Source organism: Gnatocerus cornutus, chromosome 7, assembly GCF_029298725.1.
Source record: "Gnatocerus cornutus isolate USDA-ARS CGAHR chromosome 7, icGnaCorn1.1, whole genome shotgun sequence".
In the NCBI taxonomy this organism is placed as follows: domain Eukaryota; kingdom Metazoa; phylum Arthropoda; class Insecta; order Coleoptera; family Tenebrionidae; genus Gnatocerus; species Gnatocerus cornutus.
Window position 1 is genome coordinate 13,406,461 of NC_142239.1, and position 19,444 is coordinate 13,425,904.

The 19,444-nt window shown below is 35.7% G+C and overlaps 9 protein-coding genes across 11 annotated transcripts in view; 4 read left to right on the forward strand and 5 right to left on the reverse strand.

The window, feature by feature from the left end:
* Positions 1-985: 985 nt before the first annotated feature.
* Positions 986-2,769, reverse strand: LOC148171206 (PI-PLC X domain-containing protein 3-like). Its single transcript, XM_088041909.1, has 4 exons — positions 2,489-2,769; positions 2,144-2,445; positions 1,501-1,873; positions 986-1,445 (listed from the first exon to the last, which is right to left on the reverse strand). Exons 1-4 carry the CDS (start codon positions 2,613-2,615, stop codon positions 1,237-1,239), a joined length of 1,011 nt encoding a protein of 336 aa, XP_087898035.1. The 5' UTR covers positions 2,616-2,769; the 3' UTR covers positions 986-1,236.
* A 5-nt stretch (positions 2,770-2,774) lies between these two features.
* On the reverse strand, positions 2,775-3,876 carry LOC148171207 (PI-PLC X domain-containing protein 3-like). Its single transcript, XM_088041910.1, has 3 exons — positions 3,736-3,876; positions 3,414-3,691; positions 2,775-3,369 (listed from the first exon to the last, which is right to left on the reverse strand). The coding sequence occupies exons 1-3, from the start codon at positions 3,818-3,820 to the stop codon at positions 2,803-2,805; spliced, it is 930 nt and encodes a 309-aa protein (XP_087898036.1). The 5' UTR covers positions 3,821-3,876; the 3' UTR covers positions 2,775-2,802.
* A 318-nt stretch (positions 3,877-4,194) lies between these two features.
* Positions 4,195-5,544, reverse strand: LOC148171208 (PI-PLC X domain-containing protein 3-like). The gene is made up of 3 exons (XM_088042439.1): positions 5,147-5,544; positions 4,450-5,103; positions 4,195-4,395 (listed from the first exon to the last, which is right to left on the reverse strand). Exons 1-3 carry the CDS (start codon positions 5,229-5,231, stop codon positions 4,223-4,225), a joined length of 912 nt encoding a protein of 303 aa, XP_087898565.1. The 5' UTR covers positions 5,232-5,544; the 3' UTR covers positions 4,195-4,222.
* A 97-nt stretch (positions 5,545-5,641) lies between these two features.
* Positions 5,642-7,138, reverse strand: STUB1 (STIP1 homology and U-box containing protein 1). Its single transcript, XM_088042440.1, has 6 exons — positions 6,810-7,138; positions 6,550-6,748; positions 6,255-6,499; positions 6,149-6,205; positions 5,986-6,102; positions 5,642-5,938 (listed from the first exon to the last, which is right to left on the reverse strand). The coding sequence occupies exons 1-6, from the start codon at positions 6,927-6,929 to the stop codon at positions 5,813-5,815; spliced, it is 864 nt and encodes a 287-aa protein (XP_087898566.1). The 5' UTR covers positions 6,930-7,138; the 3' UTR covers positions 5,642-5,812.
* A 284-nt stretch (positions 7,139-7,422) lies between these two features.
* On the forward strand, positions 7,423-9,150 carry LOC148171210 (PAT complex subunit CCDC47). The gene is made up of 4 exons (XM_088042432.1): positions 7,423-7,525; positions 7,577-8,199; positions 8,246-8,765; positions 8,821-9,150. Exons 2-4 carry the CDS (start codon positions 7,579-7,581, stop codon positions 9,057-9,059), a joined length of 1,380 nt encoding a protein of 459 aa, XP_087898558.1. The 5' UTR covers positions 7,423-7,525; positions 7,577-7,578; the 3' UTR covers positions 9,060-9,150.
* An 18-nt stretch (positions 9,151-9,168) lies between these two features.
* The window catches only part of LOC148171211 (uncharacterized), a 28,692-nt gene continuing 18,416 nt past the window's right edge, over positions 9,169-19,444 (reverse strand). For both annotated transcript variants that reach the window (XM_088042431.1, XM_088042430.1), the window contains one exon: positions 9,169-10,845. In XM_088042431.1, the coding sequence (XP_087898557.1) occupies positions 10,362-10,845 (484 nt within the window). In that variant the 3' untranslated portion in view covers positions 9,169-10,361. The remainder of the gene's footprint in view (positions 10,846-19,444) is intronic.
* LOC148171212 (uncharacterized) lies at positions 10,849-12,227 on the forward strand. Its single transcript, XM_088042433.1, has 6 exons — positions 10,849-11,119; positions 11,165-11,327; positions 11,379-11,631; positions 11,690-11,800; positions 11,849-11,951; positions 11,997-12,227. The coding sequence occupies exons 1-6, from the start codon at positions 10,864-10,866 to the stop codon at positions 12,143-12,145; spliced, it is 1,035 nt and encodes a 344-aa protein (XP_087898559.1). The 5' UTR covers positions 10,849-10,863; the 3' UTR covers positions 12,146-12,227.
* LOC148171213 (uncharacterized) lies at positions 15,293-16,604 on the forward strand. 2 transcript variants are annotated; one of them, XM_088042437.1, is made up of 6 exons: positions 15,293-15,485; positions 15,652-15,693; positions 15,745-15,997; positions 16,054-16,164; positions 16,218-16,320; positions 16,366-16,604. In XM_088042437.1, exons 1-6 carry the CDS (start codon positions 15,343-15,345, stop codon positions 16,512-16,514), a joined length of 801 nt encoding a protein of 266 aa, XP_087898563.1. In that variant the 5' UTR covers positions 15,293-15,342; the 3' UTR covers positions 16,515-16,604. The 2 variants fall into 2 exon arrangements, with proteins under 2 accessions (XP_087898563.1, XP_087898562.1); XM_088042436.1 differs by having other exon boundaries at positions 15,294-15,481; positions 15,531-15,693.
* On the forward strand, positions 18,467-19,103 carry LOC148171214 (uncharacterized). Its single transcript, XM_088041172.1, has 4 exons — positions 18,467-18,589; positions 18,646-18,756; positions 18,807-18,909; positions 18,955-19,103. Exons 1-4 carry the CDS (start codon positions 18,467-18,469, stop codon positions 19,101-19,103), a joined length of 486 nt encoding a protein of 161 aa, XP_087897298.1.

A 19,444-nucleotide genomic window follows, 5' to 3' on the forward strand; every position in this document is an offset into this window, starting at 1 on the left:
ATTTTGAAGATTGAGGAACAACGATGGCGATCTACCAGTTAAGACAATTTAAAAAGTTAAAAAGAATCTGAAAAGTTTTAAGCATTTGCGGATTCTCAAGAATCTTTGAAGTTTCTTAAAGATTCCCTTGGTATGGTTTTCCTTTGCACTCTACAGAATTCCCAATTTTCAAGCATTTTAAGATTTTATAGGATTCTGAGAGATTCTGTGATTCTCGACCGTTTTCGAAGATTCCTGATGATCCTCAGAATCGTAAATTTCCAGTTTAAAAGTTTCCTACAATTTTAACTTGAATAATAAAAAAATCAAAACTTTAAGCATCTAAAAGATCAATAAATTAAAATTCTAGTTTATTATGAAAACAAATTCACGGATTTTTTCCTAGTTCTCGAGATTTCAAGTTTCAAAACTAACTGAACTTCTAATAATTCTGTCTTTTGCATGTTTTAATTATATTTTAGTTTTCAATGCCACTTGAAATAAGTACAAGTTGCGTTAGATTTACCCCACAAATAAGCAAGATATTGGCAACAATAAATTTTCGGAATGTTTTTTTTTTACGAAAACGTTAAACAATCTGTTTGTATTCTATATCAGTCGAAAAATCAGCTCAAAACCTATAATTAGAGTAAATTTGATAACTATAAGTCAAGTATTTTAGAAGAGAGAGTAAAAACAACAAAAATTCACATTTTCAGCCCTTTGAGCCAAGAAAATCTTTCTAAAATAGACAAAATTCCCCAAAATCGAAATAAGACCGAATTCCTATAATTAAATACCGCAGAAAAACAATTGCGTAAGTCAAATCTTCCTAATTGTCTCAGTCCGGAAATATCAAGCTTCAAAAATATCGATTTTTCAAAAAAAACCTTTTTGTTCTTAAATTAGTTTTTTGTCGTGTAAGGAGAAATTTAAAAATTGATTTGGGTTTAACGTGAAATTCTGAATTTAGTTGAACTAGAAATAAAAAAAAGTTATTCTTTAGAACGTTTTATGTAGTTGTTCCACCTGAATACCATTTATTTAAACAATCACAGTCCAATTATACATTGTTACGAACATTCACAAGGCAAGTTAGGGCATCACTTAACTCTAACTAATATCACAAGAAACTTCTGGAAGTTACAATAATCCTATCATCAAATAATATAAAATACTGTTAAAAATAATATCTTGATTGTCACTTATTGTAAAAAAATGCAACGACGGTAAATCTACTGGTGTTATTGTTAAATCTTACTGAGTATTATCAACTGGAGTTATCTCATCCCTCTCGTCAAGCAAACGGCGATTTAATCCAATTACAACCCTCGCAAAATCTCCCTCTTTGTAATCCACAAAATCTGATATAACGATATTAATTCCTCCACGTCCAGGCTTCTGTTTTTTTAACCAGTCATATTTCCGACTCTCCAAAGGTACCAAACACTGCCGTTTTAAAGAACCTTGAAAAACGAATTATTTAAAAAATTTACCTCCCCAAAACTAGCTCAAACTTACTAAATAAATGCTTAATAATGAACCACGGTGTTGGTGTCAACACGCACTGAGAAACAAACCCCATGAGAACATTTCTCTGTTTTAATTTCTCCATTAAAAACGCTATAAGAGTGGAAACAGAGACTGTATCAGCCCATGGAGTTGGAAAACAAGAAGAAGGCCACAAAAGAGGCTGTCCAAATCTAGCAGCGTCAGATCTGTAGACTAAAATGACTTGGTAGCGACACTCTGTCATGTATTGCAGAGAAATGTGCTCCATGTGAGAAATGTAAGGAAGCAATTTGTGCGCAAAAGTCGAAGTTAGGAGGTACATAAGGCGCTCGTGGTCACTTTGTTCAAAGGCGTAGAAGTGTTGGCAGTCGAGAATCACAATCTGTAAAGAAAGGTAATTTGAAAATTTTGGTGCCAAAAATCGACAGGATCACCAACTGTGAAATAATTACGAAGTTTGAGGTTATTACACTTTACAGAAAAATTTCATTTAATGTACCAAAAACGCGATTTTCGACAATTCCATAAAACTGTAGAGCCTCCTCAAACCCAGCGGTTTTTAATACATGCACAATAATTCAGAGACAACCTCGTAGAAACAATTTTCAAAGCATGACATTTTGAGGTTATGCTCCTGTCAAACTGACGTTACCTCTTTTGGGTGGTTTTCCAGAAACTCCTTAACTTCGGCGAAGACTTTGGTCACCTCGTCAGAATACAATCCATGCACGAAATAAAACAGATCATCATCTTTCTTTGTTGCAATTCTCAAATCTAAATATCTGATGCCCCATTTCAGCTGTTCTGTTACTGTAACAGCTTGAGTTTTACACCACTGCAACATAATACTTCTTAAAATAGGCCCTAGAAACTTTAATCTTTGAATAATCGGCTCAGCATCTGGAGAAACTTTGGAAGAATCAGTGATACCATAAGTTGTGGTGTCATGAGACCCTAAAACAGTCAGTTACTAGAAGTATTTTCAATTAATTTGTACCTGGAATCGCCAAATTGATTATGGGGGTAGTTTTCAGCTTCTGGGGCAAGTTGGTCATCCAGAACTCCAGGTCCTTGGTGATGTCTTTGTCAAGATTTTGATTTAGAGAAATTTCTAACGTTTCCATGATGGCAAGGAGTGTGCACGCGATGGAGGAGTTGCGAAAATGTTAATTTCATTGATTTTACCTAACCATTGTTTGGGTTTTTTCGTGTAATAATAAGGTCATGCATTATGCATGAGACGATTTCATTAGTTAGAATGTTCATTACTTATAAAAGGAAGGTGGGGGGAGCTGTTTATTACCATTATTTTTAAGTTACAATTAATTTCTTTGAATTGAGCAACTTTTGATTTAGCCCGATCACAGTAGTGGCAAACTCGTCATCTCCATAGTCCACAAAATCAGAAATTACGACATTAATCCCTTCAGGTCCAGGTTTCTGTTCTTGCAACCATTTATACTTCTCGTCTTCCAATGGTAGAAAACACTTATCCATCAAATTACTCGTTAGGTTCTCTAAAATATCTTGCGCGCTTGGAGTCAAAACCATCTGCGACACGTAGCCAAAACTGTAGTTTCTACTCTTCAAATGCTCCGTCAAATAGCTGATCACATTCGCAGGCTCCATCGTGTTGGGCCATGGCGTAGGAAGACACTCAGAAGGCCAAAACTGAGCTGCCAGAGCTATTTTACTTTCGCGGTACACAAAAATGACTTGGTACCCATTCAACTCGGTCATAGACTCGAGAGTCAGACCACTCATGTGTTCAGTGTAGGGTATTAATCTTTGGCCAAAAATCGAGGTTGCGAGTTGTGCGAATCTCTTGTGGTCGTAGTCTTCACAGGCGTAAAAGTGTTGGCAGTCGATGATAACAACCTACGAAAGAAGTTGAAGATAAAGTCGACAATCAAAGAACGGACCTCTTTTGGATGCAACTCCAGAAACTCGTTGATTTCCTCAAACACCTGATTTACCGGTTCTGCGTATAATCCATGCACGGTGTAAAAGAGATCGCTGGTGGTACTAGTGGCCACTCGACAATCAAAGTATCTGATACCTTTGTACAGTTGCTGTCGGGTGGTGTAGTACTGAGTTATGGACCATCTTGCTATTACATCCCCTAGCAAGTCTCTGACTACACTATCTGGAGCTATTGGGGAGTCTCCGGTGATGCCGAAAGTACCACTGTCGTGAGAGCCTTCAAAGTCGCGCTTTTTTAGTTTTCTTTACAGTCAACAGTACCTGGAATTGCGAGGTGGATGATGGGGGTTGATCGGAGCTGCGGGGGCAGATTCGTCATCCAAAATTCCAAGTCGCTGCTCGACATGTTGTTCACTAGTCAAATGAGATAAAGTTCAAAGAGAGATTGGTCTTTCAATATTTATTCAGGAATTTTATCTCAGTTCCTTTGTTCGATTTCCTAAGAATTATTGTTTCTATTTTTAATTACATGCTTATCTTGAAGTGTCATTGTCTTCCGGGATCCAAATTTTTTAATTTTCAGAAATGGTGGATGCGCCGGGACATAAATCTTTCCATAGCGATTCGTTGCAGATTGTTGAGTGTTAGATCTCTTTGTTAATTGAAGAGGTCTCTGGTAATCAAATAGATAATCTAAAGAAGTTCATTCACCTTATCTACGGATCAAATTAATCTAAATCGATCGATAAATTAGATCGATATCGAACACACAACTTATTAATGATTATTTATTTTCCAAGTAAACAAATTATACAAGCAACTTTTGATTCAATGCGATCACAGCTTTGGCAAACTGATCATCTTCGTACTCCACAAAATCCGAAATTACGACATTAATTCCATCAGGTCCAGGCTTCTGAGCTATTAACCATTTATATTTGTCTCCCTCCAAAGGCAAAAAGCATTGGTTGACCAAGTTATCTGAAAAAGAGTTGTTTTAAGTGCGTTCTTAGTTTTAACAACATTTTATCGTACCGTTTAAATTGTTTAGAATATCATTTTGACTGGGAGTCATAAGAATTTGCGACACGTAACCAAAACTGTAGTCTCTACTCTTCAAATTCTCCGTCAAATACTCCACTACTGCTGCAGGATCCATCGAGTTCGGCCATGGCGTTGGAAGACAATCTGACGGCCAAAACTGAGCCTCCAGATCTTCATTTTCGCGATAAACAAAAACGACTTGATACCCATTTGACTCCGTCATAAACTCAAGAGTTAGACTACTCATGTCTTGACTAAACGGTACCAACTTTTCACCAAAAACCAACTTTACAAGTTGCGCGAAACGTTTGTGGTCATAACTTTCAAAAGCATAGAAGTGTTGACAGTCAATGATAACAACCTCTTTGGGATGAAGCTCAAGAAACGCGTTAATTTCTTCGAGTAAAACATCCACCGGTACTGAGTACAAATTGTGGACGATGTAGAAGAGATTGCTCGTTTTGCTTGTGGAAACGCGGAGGTCAAAATAACGAGTTCCTTTGTACAGTTGTTGGCGTGTTGTGTAATGCTGAGTTATAGACCAGCGGGAGGTGTCGTTCGTGGAAATGTCGTTGAAGAAGTCGTCGGCATCGGGGGCGATTTTTGACGTGGGGGTGATTCCAAAGGTTCCGCTATCGTGGGATCCTTTAAAGGGGTTAATAGGAGTTTACGTAAAAAGAGGGAGTACCTGGAATTGCTAGGTGGATGATCGGGGTTGACCTCAGCTCTGCGGGAAGATTGGTCATCCAGAACTCTAAGTCTGTGTCGGACATCTTCAGACAGTTTGGAACGAACTGAATAGATTTCAGGGAGAATTCATAGTTGATAAAAATATGACTAGCGCGTTCTTTGTGTGATACTTTGATAAGGTTCTAATATAACTAATACTTTAATTGATAAGAAGTATTAATTGCTTTAAGTTTTTTTTAGCATTTACACTGAGAGAAAAAGTTTGAATAAATAAACAACCCGCAGAAAATTAGAATTTCGTCATTTTCTAGATTATTTATCTAGTCGCTTGTGACCTTGCAAACGTGTGTCTGAACTTGACATAAAAACATCAAATAATTGGTCGAATTCGGTCAATGACAGATATCACGACATACGTTCACAAAGTAACAGTCAACTAGATAAATAATTCAAAATCGGAGTTTTCAAATTGGTGGATGCGCCCGACAGCCTCTTCTTAATAATGTACGATTTTATTTACACTAAAAATTGCGCAAATCATACGAAACGAACAATTACATCCTTAACGATAGAACAAAACATATTTGAAAATCTAAATTTAACAGTGCCTCAATAACAGTGTCCAGGAAGAAGATACAAAAATAATCCTCAGCTAATCTCTGGATTAGTAGTCCAAAGCCCATTCATTTTCGGCAAGAAACGCATCGACAACCTCTTTCATAGCGAAATTCGGAATGAGCTGATCTTGCGTGAGTTTTACACGAGTGACGGGATCAAAATGACCAACCCTCTAAACATAAAAAAATTAGAAAATAATTAAAAATGGAAACGACGTACTTGAAGGTGTTCTTCTAGATCTTTTTTATCATAGGTGATCCCACTGGGGGTTATCACAGGCTCCTGTAGGATCTCAAAACTGATTTTACCGCAGAGATAGTCAGGAACTTCTCGTTTCTACAAAAAAGCGCTGTAAGAAAATAACAGTTGTTGGGGGACTTACTCGTCGTTTTTCATCAACTTTCATAAAAAGTGAGTTCAGTTCATTGAGATTAGAGTCCTGAAATAACGAATTTGCACGCTTTTTACAGTCTAAAAACATTACTTACGCATTTTTCTTCAATCTCTCTTATTTTATCTTCTTCCTCTTCACTCTCCAGTCCTTCCTCTTTGAGTTTTTCAACCAGTGCCTCCTTGTCGCTCTTCACTAAACGAGTGAGATACGTAAGAAGATCAATCTCTTGTGCTATTCTCTTCTCCTCTTGTATTGAGAATCGTTTTTTCCGCGCCGCCCTCAACTGTGCGGCTATATCATCCCCAAAATTAAGTTTTTGTTCTTTGGCTAAATCCGACGCTGAAATCACGCAACGTGTAGTTCGTAGAGTTGACTCGTTGTACAATTACCTCTCATTAAATGTTTGATTGCTTCATCGTAGTTTTCGAGCTCCAACAGGGCCTGTCCTAGGAAAAAGTGCCCCTTTACTAAATTCGTCTCCATGTCGAGAGCCCGGCGGGAATCCGTACAGGCCTGCTCCCATCGTGATAGTTTCAAATAACACAGAGCCCTGTTAGTGAAATAGTGAGCAACGTCTGGGTTTTTTATCTAAAATTTCAGGTACATAACCTCAATTTTCCGCAGATTGTAATGCGGGTAGTTCACTCACTATTGCTTTGCTGTAGCAATTTATAGCTTCATCGTACTTCCGGAGGCTAAATAAACGATTTCCTTGTTCTTTCAGCTCCTTATCTGTTAGATTTGCAGTGGAGTACATATGTTTACTCATTTTTGGCACTCATGCAAATTTCAAGGTGGACACAAACACGGCATCGTTTGATGATGACGCGCTGGTTTTAAGCGATTTTCGTGCACTTAGCAGTACGGCAAGAGGCTTTTTATCACTTTTTAGATCTTCGGAGTCAAACAAACATTTTTTTGATAGTTGACATTTGACACTTGAAGGGGGCGCCACCACCCAAAAACCAAAAACCAAAAATTTAAAAAAAAAAACGTAAAAACTACAACGAAACACGTTTGCTCAAAGAAATCAAGACGACAACTAGTAAAAACCTCAATGTACTTTTTCTTTACTTAAAGAACAATGTTTTTAGTTCAAGGTCGATGCCGTCAATATCCACCTCTAGTTTTAATCCGACTAAAATTAGCCCGGAAAATTCTCGCGCGGCTAAAATAAACTCCCTTTAGCTAATGTGGCAGTGTCCGGATCCCCTCTTCCTTCTAGAATTTCGTTATTCCCGTTAAATCATCATCGGTGGCTATAGTCCCATCACCGGTGGCTAGAGTCCCGTCCGTCGGTATGCTTACGTAAGTCACCTGTCAAACTGATTTAACCTCACTTGTCACAACGATTCGTATCCACAAGTGCGTGAGTATTTCCCAATTCCCACGTCAATTCTCACTTAATTATTGTAGAAATGCGGCTCTGTCGTTGTCTGCTCTTTTTCTTCGTTCTTTACGCAAGTTCGGCCTCGAAGTACGACGACGTCTACGACAATGAATTTGCGGAATTCGAGGATTTTGAGGCAGAAGAAGACGTAATTTCCAATGAGAACTCGCCAGAGGCTGAATTCAAAGAGTCGAGCCACGAGGCGGTGCAGCTCGATGATGATGCAGATATTGTGATAGATGATGATGATTCTGAGTTTGAGCACTTCCAAGATTTGGAGGAGTTTGAGGGCTTTGAAGGGAAAGACGAGAAACCAGCGACTGAGCCTAAGATTACTATAACAAAAGTTCCGATCCACTTCCGGGCGAATTGGGATAGTTATTGGTTGGAGATTTTGATGGTGGCTGGGTTGGTAGTCTACTTCTTAAATTTTGCTACTGGGAAAAGCAAAAATACCAAGATTGCCAACGTTTGGTTGCAAACCCACCGACAGATATTGGAGGATAATTTTTCGTTGGTTGGCGACGATGGAGCGTTGGAAAAAACTGAGAACGTCGGGTTCGTCAAAGAGAGCGAAAACGTTTTCACTTTGTGGTGTAGTGGCAGAACTTGCTGCGAAGGAATGTTGGTAGAACTGAAACTGATCAAAGTAAGATCCTTGTTGGTACCACTGACAATTCAAAATTATTTTTCAGCGCCAAGATCTCGTAGCGATTATCTCAGGGATGATGCGCCCCACTCTCGATCAAGTCCACATTAAAGTCACAATGAACAAAGAAGATATGGATACTTTTGTTTTTTGCGTTGCTTCCAAGAAAACTGCCGTTCATTTATCCAAAGAAATGGCCGATTTGAGTGTTTATTGCCCTGAGAGGAGACCTGGGGATAAACATAACATTCCGGCCAACTTCAACGTGATGAGCGAGATCTCTGAAGCCACCTCTGCCATGTTGGATTCTAAACTGATCGCTGTGCTTAATAAATACACGGAACTTGTGGATTACATCCACTTTTCTGATCAGTATTCTGGTCCTAAACAACAAGAAGATGCAGGAGTTTTGAAACTGCCTGATAACCAGAAGGTTCTGTTGTTTGGATTCAACATGCCGTTGAAAGGAATGCCTTTGGAAGAGGCCATGAACCAACTTAAGCCTTTATTGGTGATGGTGTTCTATTGTATGGAGAAAGTGAGAAAATACAGACTGTCCAAGGAAGGTAATCAGCTCAGTGTGTCTGTTGCTCCTTTTGCTGAGTTTAAAATGCTTTTCAGGCAAGGCCAAGGCGGACAAGAACCGCCAACGCGTGGAAGAAGCGTTCTTGAAGTCGACCCACCAAGCTCGCGCCGAAGCTGCGGCTGCAAGACGTGAAGAACGCCGTCGCATGGAAAAAGAAAAAGTGATGGCGGATGAAGACCCAGAGCGTCAGAGACGTTGGGAAGAGAAGGAGCAGAAACGCCAGGCGAAGAAGCGAGCTCCGAAAATGAAGCAATTGAAAGTAAAGGCGTTGTAATTTTCTGTTGATGTTTAGATTATTTTGGTTTTATGGTTGTTTTGTGCCAAATCTCGATGGTTTCGTTTGAATAAATGAGTTGGAAGTTTTTCTCCAGTTTATTTGTAATCGATATGTACCCATTATGTTATATATCCATTGGCTTTTCTATATAACTTTATTATAATTACTTTTGCCAATCATGTATAAAATAGAGGGTAACGAAAAACGTGAGAGAAGCCGCGAACGAAAGTATTTTATACATGATTCTCAAATAATATTTTACATTTACGTACATTTTTATATTTTCTATTAATATAGCAAGTATATAATGTACACTTTCATATAGGTGTAATAGTCTCGGGTATTGAACGCAATTCTGCCGTTTTGAACCAATCAAAACAAAAGAATTTTGTTGACATCGTTGGCAAGGTCAATTTCTGTGCGCATCGTCGTGCAACCAGAAAGCGCCCTTGACATAAAACTTAATAATATTGAAAAATATCATAATGGTACATTGAGTAGGTTACAATCTACGCCGCCACGACTCTTAAATTTTAATATAAAATCGAAAACTTGCAAAGTATACTTTATCATTATTTGTCGAATGATTGCAAAGATCATAATCATGATCATTCAAAATCGTGACTACAAATAAAATGATTGTGCTGACTCAAATTAGGCCAAATATATTGCTGATTCGAATTTTACAACTAACTATCAAGAAACGTGATCAAAGCATATCGAAACAATTTTGTTTAGGATGAAAAGATAATGTTACAGGCACGCTAGGTTATAATAATTTAGCAAATATTACTTTACTTAATTCACGTTGCTTCAACGGAAGGACGCAACGTAAAATATCATAATTGCGTTTCGTTCTAGTACAACACGTCATCAGTTCTGTGGGCGTGGCGAGCGGGGCTACGTCCTGGAAAGGGGCGGGGCCACGCTCCCTCCACAGTGTTATTACGTTTATATTATAATCAATTCCATAACTAACAGTTTTTGATTTCGACGACAGAGGGCGGCGAAATTTTTGATTATTTTCGGAAAGAGACGATCCTAAACCATCGAGGCTTTGGTTTTCTCGTGGCACGACTTATTGATCCCTTTTGTGGCAACATAAAGAGTTTGATTCGGGTGGATGCGCCGGTCTAATCAAAAATTTTGATCATTGATCAAGTATTGTCTGTTACTTTACTCTAGCACCATATTTTGATAACAAATTCGTTTTGATTCGGTGTTTCGGATCGCCTCTTTTCAAATCATTTTGATTGGTTTCCCCGCGCCCTCCCGCCACATTTAGCGAAGCTACAACAATTATTGTCCCAATTGCAACGGACTCAACACAATTCCGCTGTGTGTCTGTTTATCACCGTCTTGATTTTTCGGTCCATCACTGCTTTCACTGTTGTCACTTCTTTCAATGACGACACTAAGACAAGTTTCAATATCATCGTTCGTCGTACGATTCACCGGCTCCCTCGTCCGCGTCAGTTTCGACGATTTCGTCGTTTCGATAACAGTCACTGCTCCGTTATCGTCACTATCGTTACTCGAAACACTCTGTATATCGTAGACGAGTTCTAGGTTTTGTAGTTCGATGACGGAGTCTTCACGAGACAACTTGCTCTCGTCGACTTCGGGAAGGTTGATTTGAGGGAGGCTCATTTTTTCGCTTGGCGCCTCTTTGAACTCTTGAGTGCTCGTGCTTGGAATGGGGTGGCTAGGGGGGACGATGGACACCTTTTTCTTGTTCTTCGAAAGCAGCGCGGCGCTGTCCACGTCGCGCGATTTCGAATATCTAGAAAAAACATAGTTAATGTCAAGTGGAGGTCAAATATGCTTGTTCTTCTTCTATCGTCTAGTTTTCATATTTTTGGACAAGGACGACCACAAATACAACCGAATCCAAACTGTTGCAGTCATTGCATCGACAATGAACTCTTTAGGAATAACCGAAGAAACTTGGGAAAAAGCCGCTAAACAGTTCGGTCGAAGCAAAAAGTGCTTAGACGACGATGTGGAAACACTACGAATTTGGTTGAAGACGCAACCACACTATCCGGATATCATAGGTAAGTAAAAAACGAATTATTCTTCATAATTATTGCGATTTTTAGATACTTGTAGTCTTCGAAATTTTATTCTTCTCAACAAGTTTAGTGTCGAAATAGCGAAGCAAAAAATCAACAACTATTACACGCTTCGAACGAATTTGTTAAAAAATCTGTTCGTTTCCAGCAACCCCAAACTTCCGCACGCTGAAGAATTCTGCAAAGAGGCGTAAATTTTGTATCATCTAATTCTAATTGAAACTACTGATACCATTTTCAGGTTTTTGGTGGTGCATTCTGAGCTTACCCACGATTTGTCTAGAATTTTTTACTTCAAAAGTAGAAATGGGAGTTTGATGGAAACGTACGAACCTTTGAATTTTTTTAGGAGAATGGTTGCCATTCAGGAGATGAGATTTAAAGAGGATGTAATGTGTGGAGATTTTATTATTGCTGATTGCAAAGAGTTGACTATTCCTATACTTCTGAAGATCACTCCGACGGTGCTTTATAATGCGGTTCTACTGTACGAGGTTAGTAAAACCGACTGCAGCAGGGTTTAGTATAAAAGACTTACTGTACAATTTTCAGAAAGTTTTGTCGATACGAATTAAAGGGATATACTTATTAAATTTGCACCCATTTGGAAAAAACGTTTTGGCGTTGGTGAAAAAACTGATGAAACCGAAACTGTTTAGCAGAGTACGTCATGTCAATTAATAGTTTAAGTAGTATTAATTTTTTTTTTAGATTCATGTCTTTACAGATGCAGAAGAATTGAAAAAAGTGGTTCCTTTAAAGGTGTTGGCTAAAGAGTTCGGAGGTGAAGGACCATCCTTGGTTGTACTTGAAGGTACGAATTTTCGACTCTTACTACACTATAGCTTGAGCATTTTAGAATTGCTTAACGACATGTTTGGATATCATCAAAAATTATTCGATACTTTGGATGAAATGAAAGTGGATGAAAGCAAACGTCCTCCAAATCTAGAAAATGATGACATGTTGGGTGTTTATGGGAACTTTAAAAAATTAGAAATAGATTGATGGGCTTAAGTGTACTTAAAAATATGTACTATTTCATTGAGTACGGTTCCGTATTAGGGTCAACAATGGTTTTATTTGGGTTGTTTAATTATTTTTTTTGTTTCCTTTGATTCCAAAGCATAAAAACTACAATAAAATATAAATGAATGAAGGACGATTAATAAAAAAAACGCAACAAAAAAACTAAGAAAATGAACGCAACTACTAAATGGAAAATAGAAGCATTGGTCAAGGATGAAAGCCAAAATCTCGTGTAGCAAAGGTAATAAAAAAACAAAAAAAAGGGGAGGAAATTGCGAAAAAAATAAGTCAATATACGGGGTGCATCAAAAAGCGTACGAATATTTGAACTGTTAAATTTCATCACGACGTTAAATGAGAAAAACGTATCAGATCTTAAAATAACTTTCTTTTAATGTTTTACCGTAGGGTAGGCTATGGAAACTCACTTTAACTTCCCCAAAATATACGGTTTATTCATTAATTTAAAGTCTTCTTCTCTACATGAAATCTTACCATCTACACTGGGAGGCGCACGACACTCTTGTTGTCCAGAGTCGTACCCTGGACAGGAGCGTACTCGCTTACATATACAACATTTAAGGGGATATCTAACAAACTGTAACTGTAACGGTAAATTTTGCTTTAAAATTCTGCGTAAAGGAAAAATTATATGAAACATTTTAAACATCCAAATGTCAAATGTAGCATCTCCCTTCAACCCTCATTATTTGTAGACGGCAATCTTTTAGTCAGTCTGCTTACTACGGTAATAAAACCATAAATAAAAACTACGTCTTAAAGGGCCCCACAAACCTCGTTCTTGCACGACGTGTTTGAACGACGGTTTCGACGGTTGGAACGAAACGGTCGGAAAAACCGAGGTCTGTGGGTAAAACTGTCAGTTCAACACGACGGTTTTTGCCCACAGACCTCGGTTTTTCCGACCGTTAGAACTTAATATTTATTTATTTAATATCTCATTATTATTATTTAATGTTTATCTTTATAAATAAATTAAATTTTTCCCGAAAAAGAGAGATTTGCGTAATTGCAAAAATTGAAAATAAAAAGAATTAATAGATGCCCTGCAATCTTCGAATTTTGTCCAAGATTTTTGTGAATGTAACAAAAAATAGTGAATATAAATTATGACTAATAATTATATTCTGTTGTTTTAGTAATTGATCTATTTTTTAAAACCTTTAAATTACGAGAAAATTTTCAGTCTTTTCACCACCCCAAAGTCATAATTTTGACAACAAGACGTTATACTACTGTCTGGTTGTTCTCAAAATACGTGTATGAATTTTGAAAAGTCTACACATGTGGAATGCTAAAAATTATTTCGCTTTCAGCCAAGTTTTCGTATTTAATTAATCAAAAAGTCATTAAATATTCACTTTACAAAAATTGTATATAGCATTTAACATAGTGCACGTTGAACAGATTTATATGCAAAAAACAGAAAGCAATTTACTCAAATAGTTTTCGAATAATCGTGTTTAGAAAAATACATTGAATTTGCCTTATATTCAAATTTGTTCGAGATCTCCTTAAAAAATAAAGATAAAGACAAATATTTATCACCTAAACTATTCTAAAACAATTTAAAATTCTAATTCATCAGATATGTATAAAGTTCAAAATTTTGAAATGATTATCCTCAAAGCTACGTTCAGTTTGAATAAAAGAGAAAAATCTTATTTCAGGCAAATTTAAGAGTTTGTGTGTTTATGGAAAAGCTTCAGTTGTAAACTATCCCTTCGGCTACAAAATTGATTTATGGCACCTTACCCGCGTTTCTACCTACCAGACTGACCTCCCTGGTACAGAGAAAAGAGATGTCACTGCTAGACAAGGATAACATGTTTGGAATATAAAATTTTCGAAACACGATTTCTCAAAAACTATTAACTTTAAAAAAATCTGTTGGGTCGAAATTATGTAAAATTAGACTACGCATGTGGAATGCTAAAAATTATTTTGCTTTCAGCCAAGTTTTCGTATTTAATTATACAAAAAGTCCTTAAAGAATCATTTTACAAAAATTATATATAGTATTCAACATAGTGCACGTTGAACAGATTCATATGCAAAAAACAGAAAGCAAATAACTCATATAGTTTTCGAGTAATCGTGTTTGGAAAAATACATTGAATTTGCCCTATACTGAAATTGGTCTTTGAAAGTGTACAGTGCCATTAATCCCAAACTGAACAAAGAAGAGTTTTGCAAAGTAACGCAAAAGTGTGAAACTTAACTGTGACGCTCTGAGGAAAGTTTTAGGTAAGTATTTAGCTTTACATCCTGAGCTCTCGGACGATTTATCCACTATTTTGTACTAATTACAACCCTAAAAATGAGACGATTACGTTTTAATTCCCCACACTTGCAAAAAAACCTGAAAAGTGGATTAGACGAAAAATTCAAGACACTGAAAATGAGAATAATTTAAAGCATAAAGATTTTAAATAGACGTAAAATAAAAAAAACTGGAATCTTAAACTCGTGTTGTAAACCAGCCACGTACTATTGACCACAACGAAATGTGTACGGCAAAATTGTCTAGTGTAATTTTCACTTTCAATCATAGGCGCACTTCTAATTGTCATTTATGTCAATTTATGACAGTAGTTAGTTAAAATCGGCTAGACATTGAACTGTAGTCGAAAAACCAAGAGCCATTGATTGCAAAATTTGAAGAAAACCGGTCGTTAAGAGCAGTGGCTGCTGATTAGTAAGAGTTGTACTGCTAATATAAAATGTTTAGAAAAAAATCAAAAAGAACGCCACTGCTCAAAATCTGATTTACATTATGGAAATTAGGAGAAAAATCTATGTCATCGAAAAAATCGTTCACATTTCGGTGTCGCCAATAGTATGCAAAAAAACGATTTTTTTAAATTTACATCTTAAAAAACAATTATTATTATTTTTTATACTACTTCGTTTCAGAATTACGGAATTTTCTAGTTTTATTGGAATGGTAAATATATGTCGGTTACGCTGGTTTGTTGTTGTGTATTAAAAATGCATAATGATGTAATTAAAACAAATTAAATAGAGTCATATAAATCTTAAAAAAAGTCAAGGTCTAGGTTCTGATATTTTTTATCACACCGACTTTTAGTATAAAAACAACAAATTATTCAAATAACATCTAATTGGTAAGAAATATTTCCATTTAGTAAAACATGAACTCTCTTGGAATAAGTGACGAAACTTGGGAAACAGCCGCTAAAAAATTCGACCGAACCAAAAAGTCCTTAGATGAAGATGTAGCAACTCTACAAATTTGGTTAAAGACGCAACCGCACTTACCGGAAGCTCTCGGCGAGTAAAAAAAATCATTTAACTTTATAGTAATTATTGCACCTTTTAGATACTCAAAGTCTGCGAAATTTTATTCTTCTTAATAAGTTTAGTGTTGAATTAGCCAAACAAAAAATCAACAACTATTACACGCTTCGAACAAATTTGTTAAAAGATCTGTTCGTTTCCAGCAACCCCAAACTTCCGCACGCTGAAGAATTCTGCAAAGAGGCGTAAATTTTATAGCTTCTAATTCAAATTGAAATTAAAGGTAACATTTGTAGGTTTTTGGTGATGCATTCTGAGCTTACCGACGATTTGTCTAGAATTATTTACTTTAAAATTAGGAACGAGAGTTTGATGGAAACGTACGAACCTCTGAATTTTTTTAGGAGAATGCTTGCTATTCAGGAGATGAGATTCAGAGAGGATGTAATGTGCGGAGACTTCATTGTTGCTGATTGCAAAGGGTTGACTACTTCTATACTTCTGAAGATCACTCCGACGGTGCTTTATAATGCGGTTCTACTGTACGAAGTTAGTGGAACCGATGGCGAGGTGATAATATCAAGGTCTCACTGTACAATTTTTAGAAAATTCTGTCGATGCGAATTAAAGGGATATACTTATTAAATTTGCACCCATTTGGAAAAAACGTTTTGGCGCTGGTGAAAAAACTGATGAAACCGAAACTGTTTAGCAGAGTACATTTCTCATTTCAATTAATAGTATAAGTAATATTAAGAACACTTTTTAGATCTATGTTTTAACAGATGCAGAAGAATTGAAAGAAGTAGTTCCTCTAAAGATGTTGGCTAAAGAATTCGGAGGTGAAGGACCATCGTTGGTTGTACTTGAAGGTACGAATTTTCGACTCTTACTACACTATAGCTTGAGTATTTTAGAATTGCTTAATGACATGTTTGGATATCATCAAAAATTATTCGATAGTTTGGATGAAATGAAAGTGGATGAAAGCAAACGTCCTCCAAATCTAGAAAATGATGAGATGTTGGGTGTTTATGGGAACTTTAAAAAATTAGAAATAGATTGATGGTCTTATGTGTATTTAAAAATATGTTTATTATTTCATTGAGTACGGTTCTGTATTAGGGTCAACAATGGTTTTATTTGAGTTGTTTAATTGTGTTTTGTTTCCTTTGAGTCCCACAGTCTAAAAACTACAATAAAATATAAATGAATGAAGGACGATTAATAAAAAAATGAAGTAAAAATACTAGCAAGAAATTGGATGCATTGGTCAAGGATAAAAGTCGCAAACTCGTGTAGCAAAAATAATTATTAAAAAAAACTAAAAATAAGGAAGATATTGCGAAAGGAATAAGTCAATATACGAGGTGTAATCAAAAAGCGTGCGAATATTTGAACTGTTAAGTTTCAACACGACACTGAATGTGAAAAACTTATCCGATCTTAAAATAACTTTCTTTTAAAGAAAAATATTGGTATTTGAAAGTGTATTATTTATCCCAAGCTGTACAATGAAGAGTTTTGCAAAGTAACGCAAATTTAGTGTGAAACTGAAACTGGGACGCTCTGAGGAAAGTTTTAAGTAAGTATTTAGATTTACATCCTGAGCTCTCGGACGACTTACAGTTTTGTACTAATTACAACCTTGAAAACGAGAAGATTAAATTCCTAATATTTACAAGAAAATACCTGAAAAGACTAAAAGTTCAAGACACTGAAAATGAGAAAAATGTGAATCAGAGAGATAATAAACAGAGGTAAAATAAAAAACGGGAATCGTAGACTCCTGTTTTAAACCACGCATGCAATAAAAACAATTTTATAAACTTGCATCTTAAATAACTATTATTATTTTTTATAGTTCAGAATTCAAAGAAAATTTATTGGATAAATTCTTGGTGTTGTTGACAAATTATCAAAATTACAATTTATTCCCCAAACACCAAATTTGACAAAAAATGCAGACGCGCGTTTTGATAGCAATGCTATCATAATCAGAGCGATGATTAAACTGATTCAGTTTTTGTCAAATTTGGTGTTTGGGGAATAAATTGTAATTTTGATAATTAGTTCAGAATTACCGGAATTTCTAGTTTTATTAGAGTAATAAACATTTCATTGTCTGTTACGCTGGTTTATTGCTATATTAAAAAATGCATAATGATGTAATTAAAACAAATTATTCAAAGTCACAAAAATCTCAAAAAAGTCAAGGTCTAGGTTCTACCATTTTTTTATCACACAGTATTTTGGTATAAAGACAACCAATTGTTAAAAACATTTAATTGGTAAGAAATATCTTCATTTAGTCAAACATGAACTCTTTTAGAATAACCGACGAAATTTGGGAAAAAGCCGCTAATAAACTCGACCGAACCAAAAAGTCCTTAGACGAAGATGTGCAAACTCTACAAATTTGGCTGAAAACGCAACCGCACTTACCGGATATCTTGAGTGAGTAAAAATAGTAGGACTATATTTTTTAACGAGGATGTAATGAAAGCTATTATTACATAAGGATGAAAAAATGCATTTCATCCTAGTGCAAAATCAATCCATTACATGCGAGTAAAAGACACTATTTTATCTACGACTTAATAGGCATTAGGCCATTACTTACTGGTCGTAGAAAAATGAATTTTAACTTTATAATTATTGCGCTTTTCAGATACTACTCAAACTCTGCGCAACTTTATTCTTCTGAATAAGTTTAGTGTCGAAGTAGCTAAACAAAAAATCAACAATTATTACACGTTTCGAACAAATTTGTTAAAAGACCTGTGGCTTGCCAGCAATCCCAAACTTCCGTACACTGAAGAATTCTGCAAAGAGGGGTAAATTTGGTAGCATTTAATTCAAATTGAAACGACAAAAAATATTTTTAGGTTTGTAGTGGTGCATTCTGAGCTCATGGACGATATGTCTAGAATGATTTACTGCAAAGGCAAAAACGATAGTTTCATGGAAACGTTCGAACCTTATAATTTTGTAAAGAGAATTCTTGTCATTCAGGAGATGAGATTAAGAGAAGATGTAATGTTCAAAGATTTTATTATTATTGATTGCAAAGGGTTGACTATTCCTATACTTATGAAGGTAACTCCAACGAAGCTTTATAATATGGCTCTATTGTACGAGGTTAGTAGAACCGACGGCAATGTTTTATTATCAAGGTTTTACTGTACAATTTTCAGAAAGTTTTATCGACGCGAGTTAAACAGATATACTTATTAAATATGCATCCATTTGGAAGAAACATTTTGGCGTTGGCGAAAAAAGTTATGAAACCAAAACTGTTTAACAGAGTACGTCATTTCCATTAATAGTGTTAAGTTGTTTTAAGAATCGTTTTTAGATTGAAGTTTTAGCAGATGCAGAAGAATTGAAAAAAATTGTTCCTCTCAGAATGTTGCCTAAAGAGTTCGGAGGTGAAGGACCATCCTTGGTTGAACTTGAAGGTACGAATTTTCGACTCTTATTAGACTATAGCTTGAGTATTTTAGAATTGCTTAACGGTATGCTTGGATATTACCAAAAAATATTTGATACTTTGGATGAGCTAGAATGGGATGAAAGCAAACGTCCTCCAAATTTAGAAAATGACGATATGTTGGGTGTTTATGGAAATTTTAAAAAATTAGATATAGATTGATTGTTGTATGTGCACTTAAAAATATGATCATTATTTTATTGAGTACGTCCCTGGATTACGGTCAACAATAGTTTTATTTAGATTGTTTAATTGTTTTTTTTGTTTCATTGAAAAATTGAAACTACTAAATGAAAATAAAGAAGTATAAAAGGCGAAACTTGTATAATCAAGGCATTAAAATTAAAGAATTAAAAAAAAAAAAAGAAATTGCAAAAAGAATGTATTATTATACAGGGTGTAATTAAAATGCGTACATTTCAACACGACGTTTAATATGAAAATCGTATCAGATCTTAAGTTAATGTTTTATAAAGAAGAAATGGTCTTTAAAAGTGTGTTAA

What these genes read in the sequence shown, in the direction of transcription:
- LOC148171213 (XM_088042436.1), top strand. Translation starts at nt 15,343, where the DNA reads ATGAACTCTCTTGGAATAAGTGACGAAACTTGGGAAACAGCCGCTAAA. An exon ending in ATGCGGTTCTACTGTACGAA is followed by an intron (nt 15,998 to 16,053) that starts GTTAGTGGAACC and finishes TACAATTTTTAG; the next exon opens with AAAATTCTGTCGATGCGAAT. An exon ending in ATCGTTGGTTGTACTTGAAG is followed by an intron (nt 16,321 to 16,365) that starts GTACGAATTTTC and finishes TGAGTATTTTAG; the next exon opens with AATTGCTTAATGACATGTTT.
- LOC148171207 (XM_088041910.1), bottom strand. Translation starts at nt 3,820, where the DNA reads ATGTCGAGCAGCGACTTGGAATTTTGGATGACGAATCTGCCCCCGCAG. An exon ending in CATCCACCTCGCAATTCCAG is followed by an intron (nt 3,692 to 3,735) that starts GTACTGTTGACT and finishes GCGACTTTGAAG; the next exon opens with GCTCTCACGACAGTGGTACT. An exon ending in TGGAGTTGCATCCAAAAGAG is followed by an intron (nt 3,370 to 3,413) that starts GTCCGTTCTTTG and finishes CTTCTTTCGTAG; the next exon opens with GTTGTTATCATCGACTGCCA.
- LOC148171206 (XM_088041909.1), bottom strand. Translation starts at nt 2,615, where the DNA reads ATGGAAACGTTAGAAATTTCTCTAAATCAAAATCTTGACAAAGACATC. An exon ending in AATCAATTTGGCGATTCCAG is followed by an intron (nt 2,446 to 2,488) that starts GTACAAATTAAT and finishes TGACTGTTTTAG; the next exon opens with GGTCTCATGACACCACAACT. An exon ending in TGGAAAACCACCCAAAAGAG is followed by an intron (nt 1,874 to 2,143) that starts GTAACGTCAGTT and finishes CTTTCTTTACAG; the next exon opens with ATTGTGATTCTCGACTGCCA.
- LOC148171212 (XM_088042433.1), top strand. Translation starts at nt 10,864, where the DNA reads ATGTCAAGTGGAGGTCAAATATGCTTGTTCTTCTTCTATCGTCTAGTT. An exon ending in ACACTATCCGGATATCATAG is followed by an intron (nt 11,120 to 11,164) that starts GTAAGTAAAAAA and finishes TGCGATTTTTAG; the next exon opens with ATACTTGTAGTCTTCGAAAT. An exon ending in ATCCTTGGTTGTACTTGAAG is followed by an intron (nt 11,952 to 11,996) that starts GTACGAATTTTC and finishes TGAGCATTTTAG; the next exon opens with AATTGCTTAACGACATGTTT.
- STUB1 (XM_088042440.1), bottom strand. Translation starts at nt 6,929, where the DNA reads ATGAGTAAACATATGTACTCCACTGCAAATCTAACAGATAAGGAGCTG. An exon ending in ATTGCTACAGCAAAGCAATA is followed by an intron (nt 6,749 to 6,809) that starts GTGAGTGAACTA and finishes CTGAAATTTTAG; the next exon opens with ATAAAAAACCCAGACGTTGC. An exon ending in ATCTAGAAGAACACCTTCAA is followed by an intron (nt 5,939 to 5,985) that starts GTACGTCGTTTC and finishes TTTTATGTTTAG; the next exon opens with AGGGTTGGTCATTTTGATCC.
- LOC148171208 (XM_088042439.1), bottom strand. Translation starts at nt 5,231, where the DNA reads ATGTCCGACACAGACTTAGAGTTCTGGATGACCAATCTTCCCGCAGAG. An exon ending in CATCCACCTAGCAATTCCAG is followed by an intron (nt 5,104 to 5,146) that starts GTACTCCCTCTT and finishes ACCCCTTTAAAG; the next exon opens with GATCCCACGATAGCGGAACC. An exon ending in TATTCTAAACAATTTAAACG is followed by an intron (nt 4,396 to 4,449) that starts GTACGATAAAAT and finishes ACTCTTTTTCAG; the next exon opens with ATAACTTGGTCAACCAATGC.
- LOC148171214 (XM_088041172.1), top strand. Translation starts at nt 18,467, where the DNA reads ATGAGATTAAGAGAAGATGTAATGTTCAAAGATTTTATTATTATTGAT. An exon ending in AACCAAAACTGTTTAACAGA is followed by an intron (nt 18,757 to 18,806) that starts GTACGTCATTTC and finishes AATCGTTTTTAG; the next exon opens with ATTGAAGTTTTAGCAGATGC. An exon ending in ATCCTTGGTTGAACTTGAAG is followed by an intron (nt 18,910 to 18,954) that starts GTACGAATTTTC and finishes TGAGTATTTTAG; the next exon opens with AATTGCTTAACGGTATGCTT.
- LOC148171210 (XM_088042432.1), top strand. Translation starts at nt 7,579, where the DNA reads ATGCGGCTCTGTCGTTGTCTGCTCTTTTTCTTCGTTCTTTACGCAAGT. An exon ending in TAGAACTGAAACTGATCAAA is followed by an intron (nt 8,200 to 8,245) that starts GTAAGATCCTTG and finishes ATTATTTTTCAG; the next exon opens with CGCCAAGATCTCGTAGCGAT. An exon ending in ATACAGACTGTCCAAGGAAG is followed by an intron (nt 8,766 to 8,820) that starts GTAATCAGCTCA and finishes AATGCTTTTCAG; the next exon opens with GCAAGGCCAAGGCGGACAAG.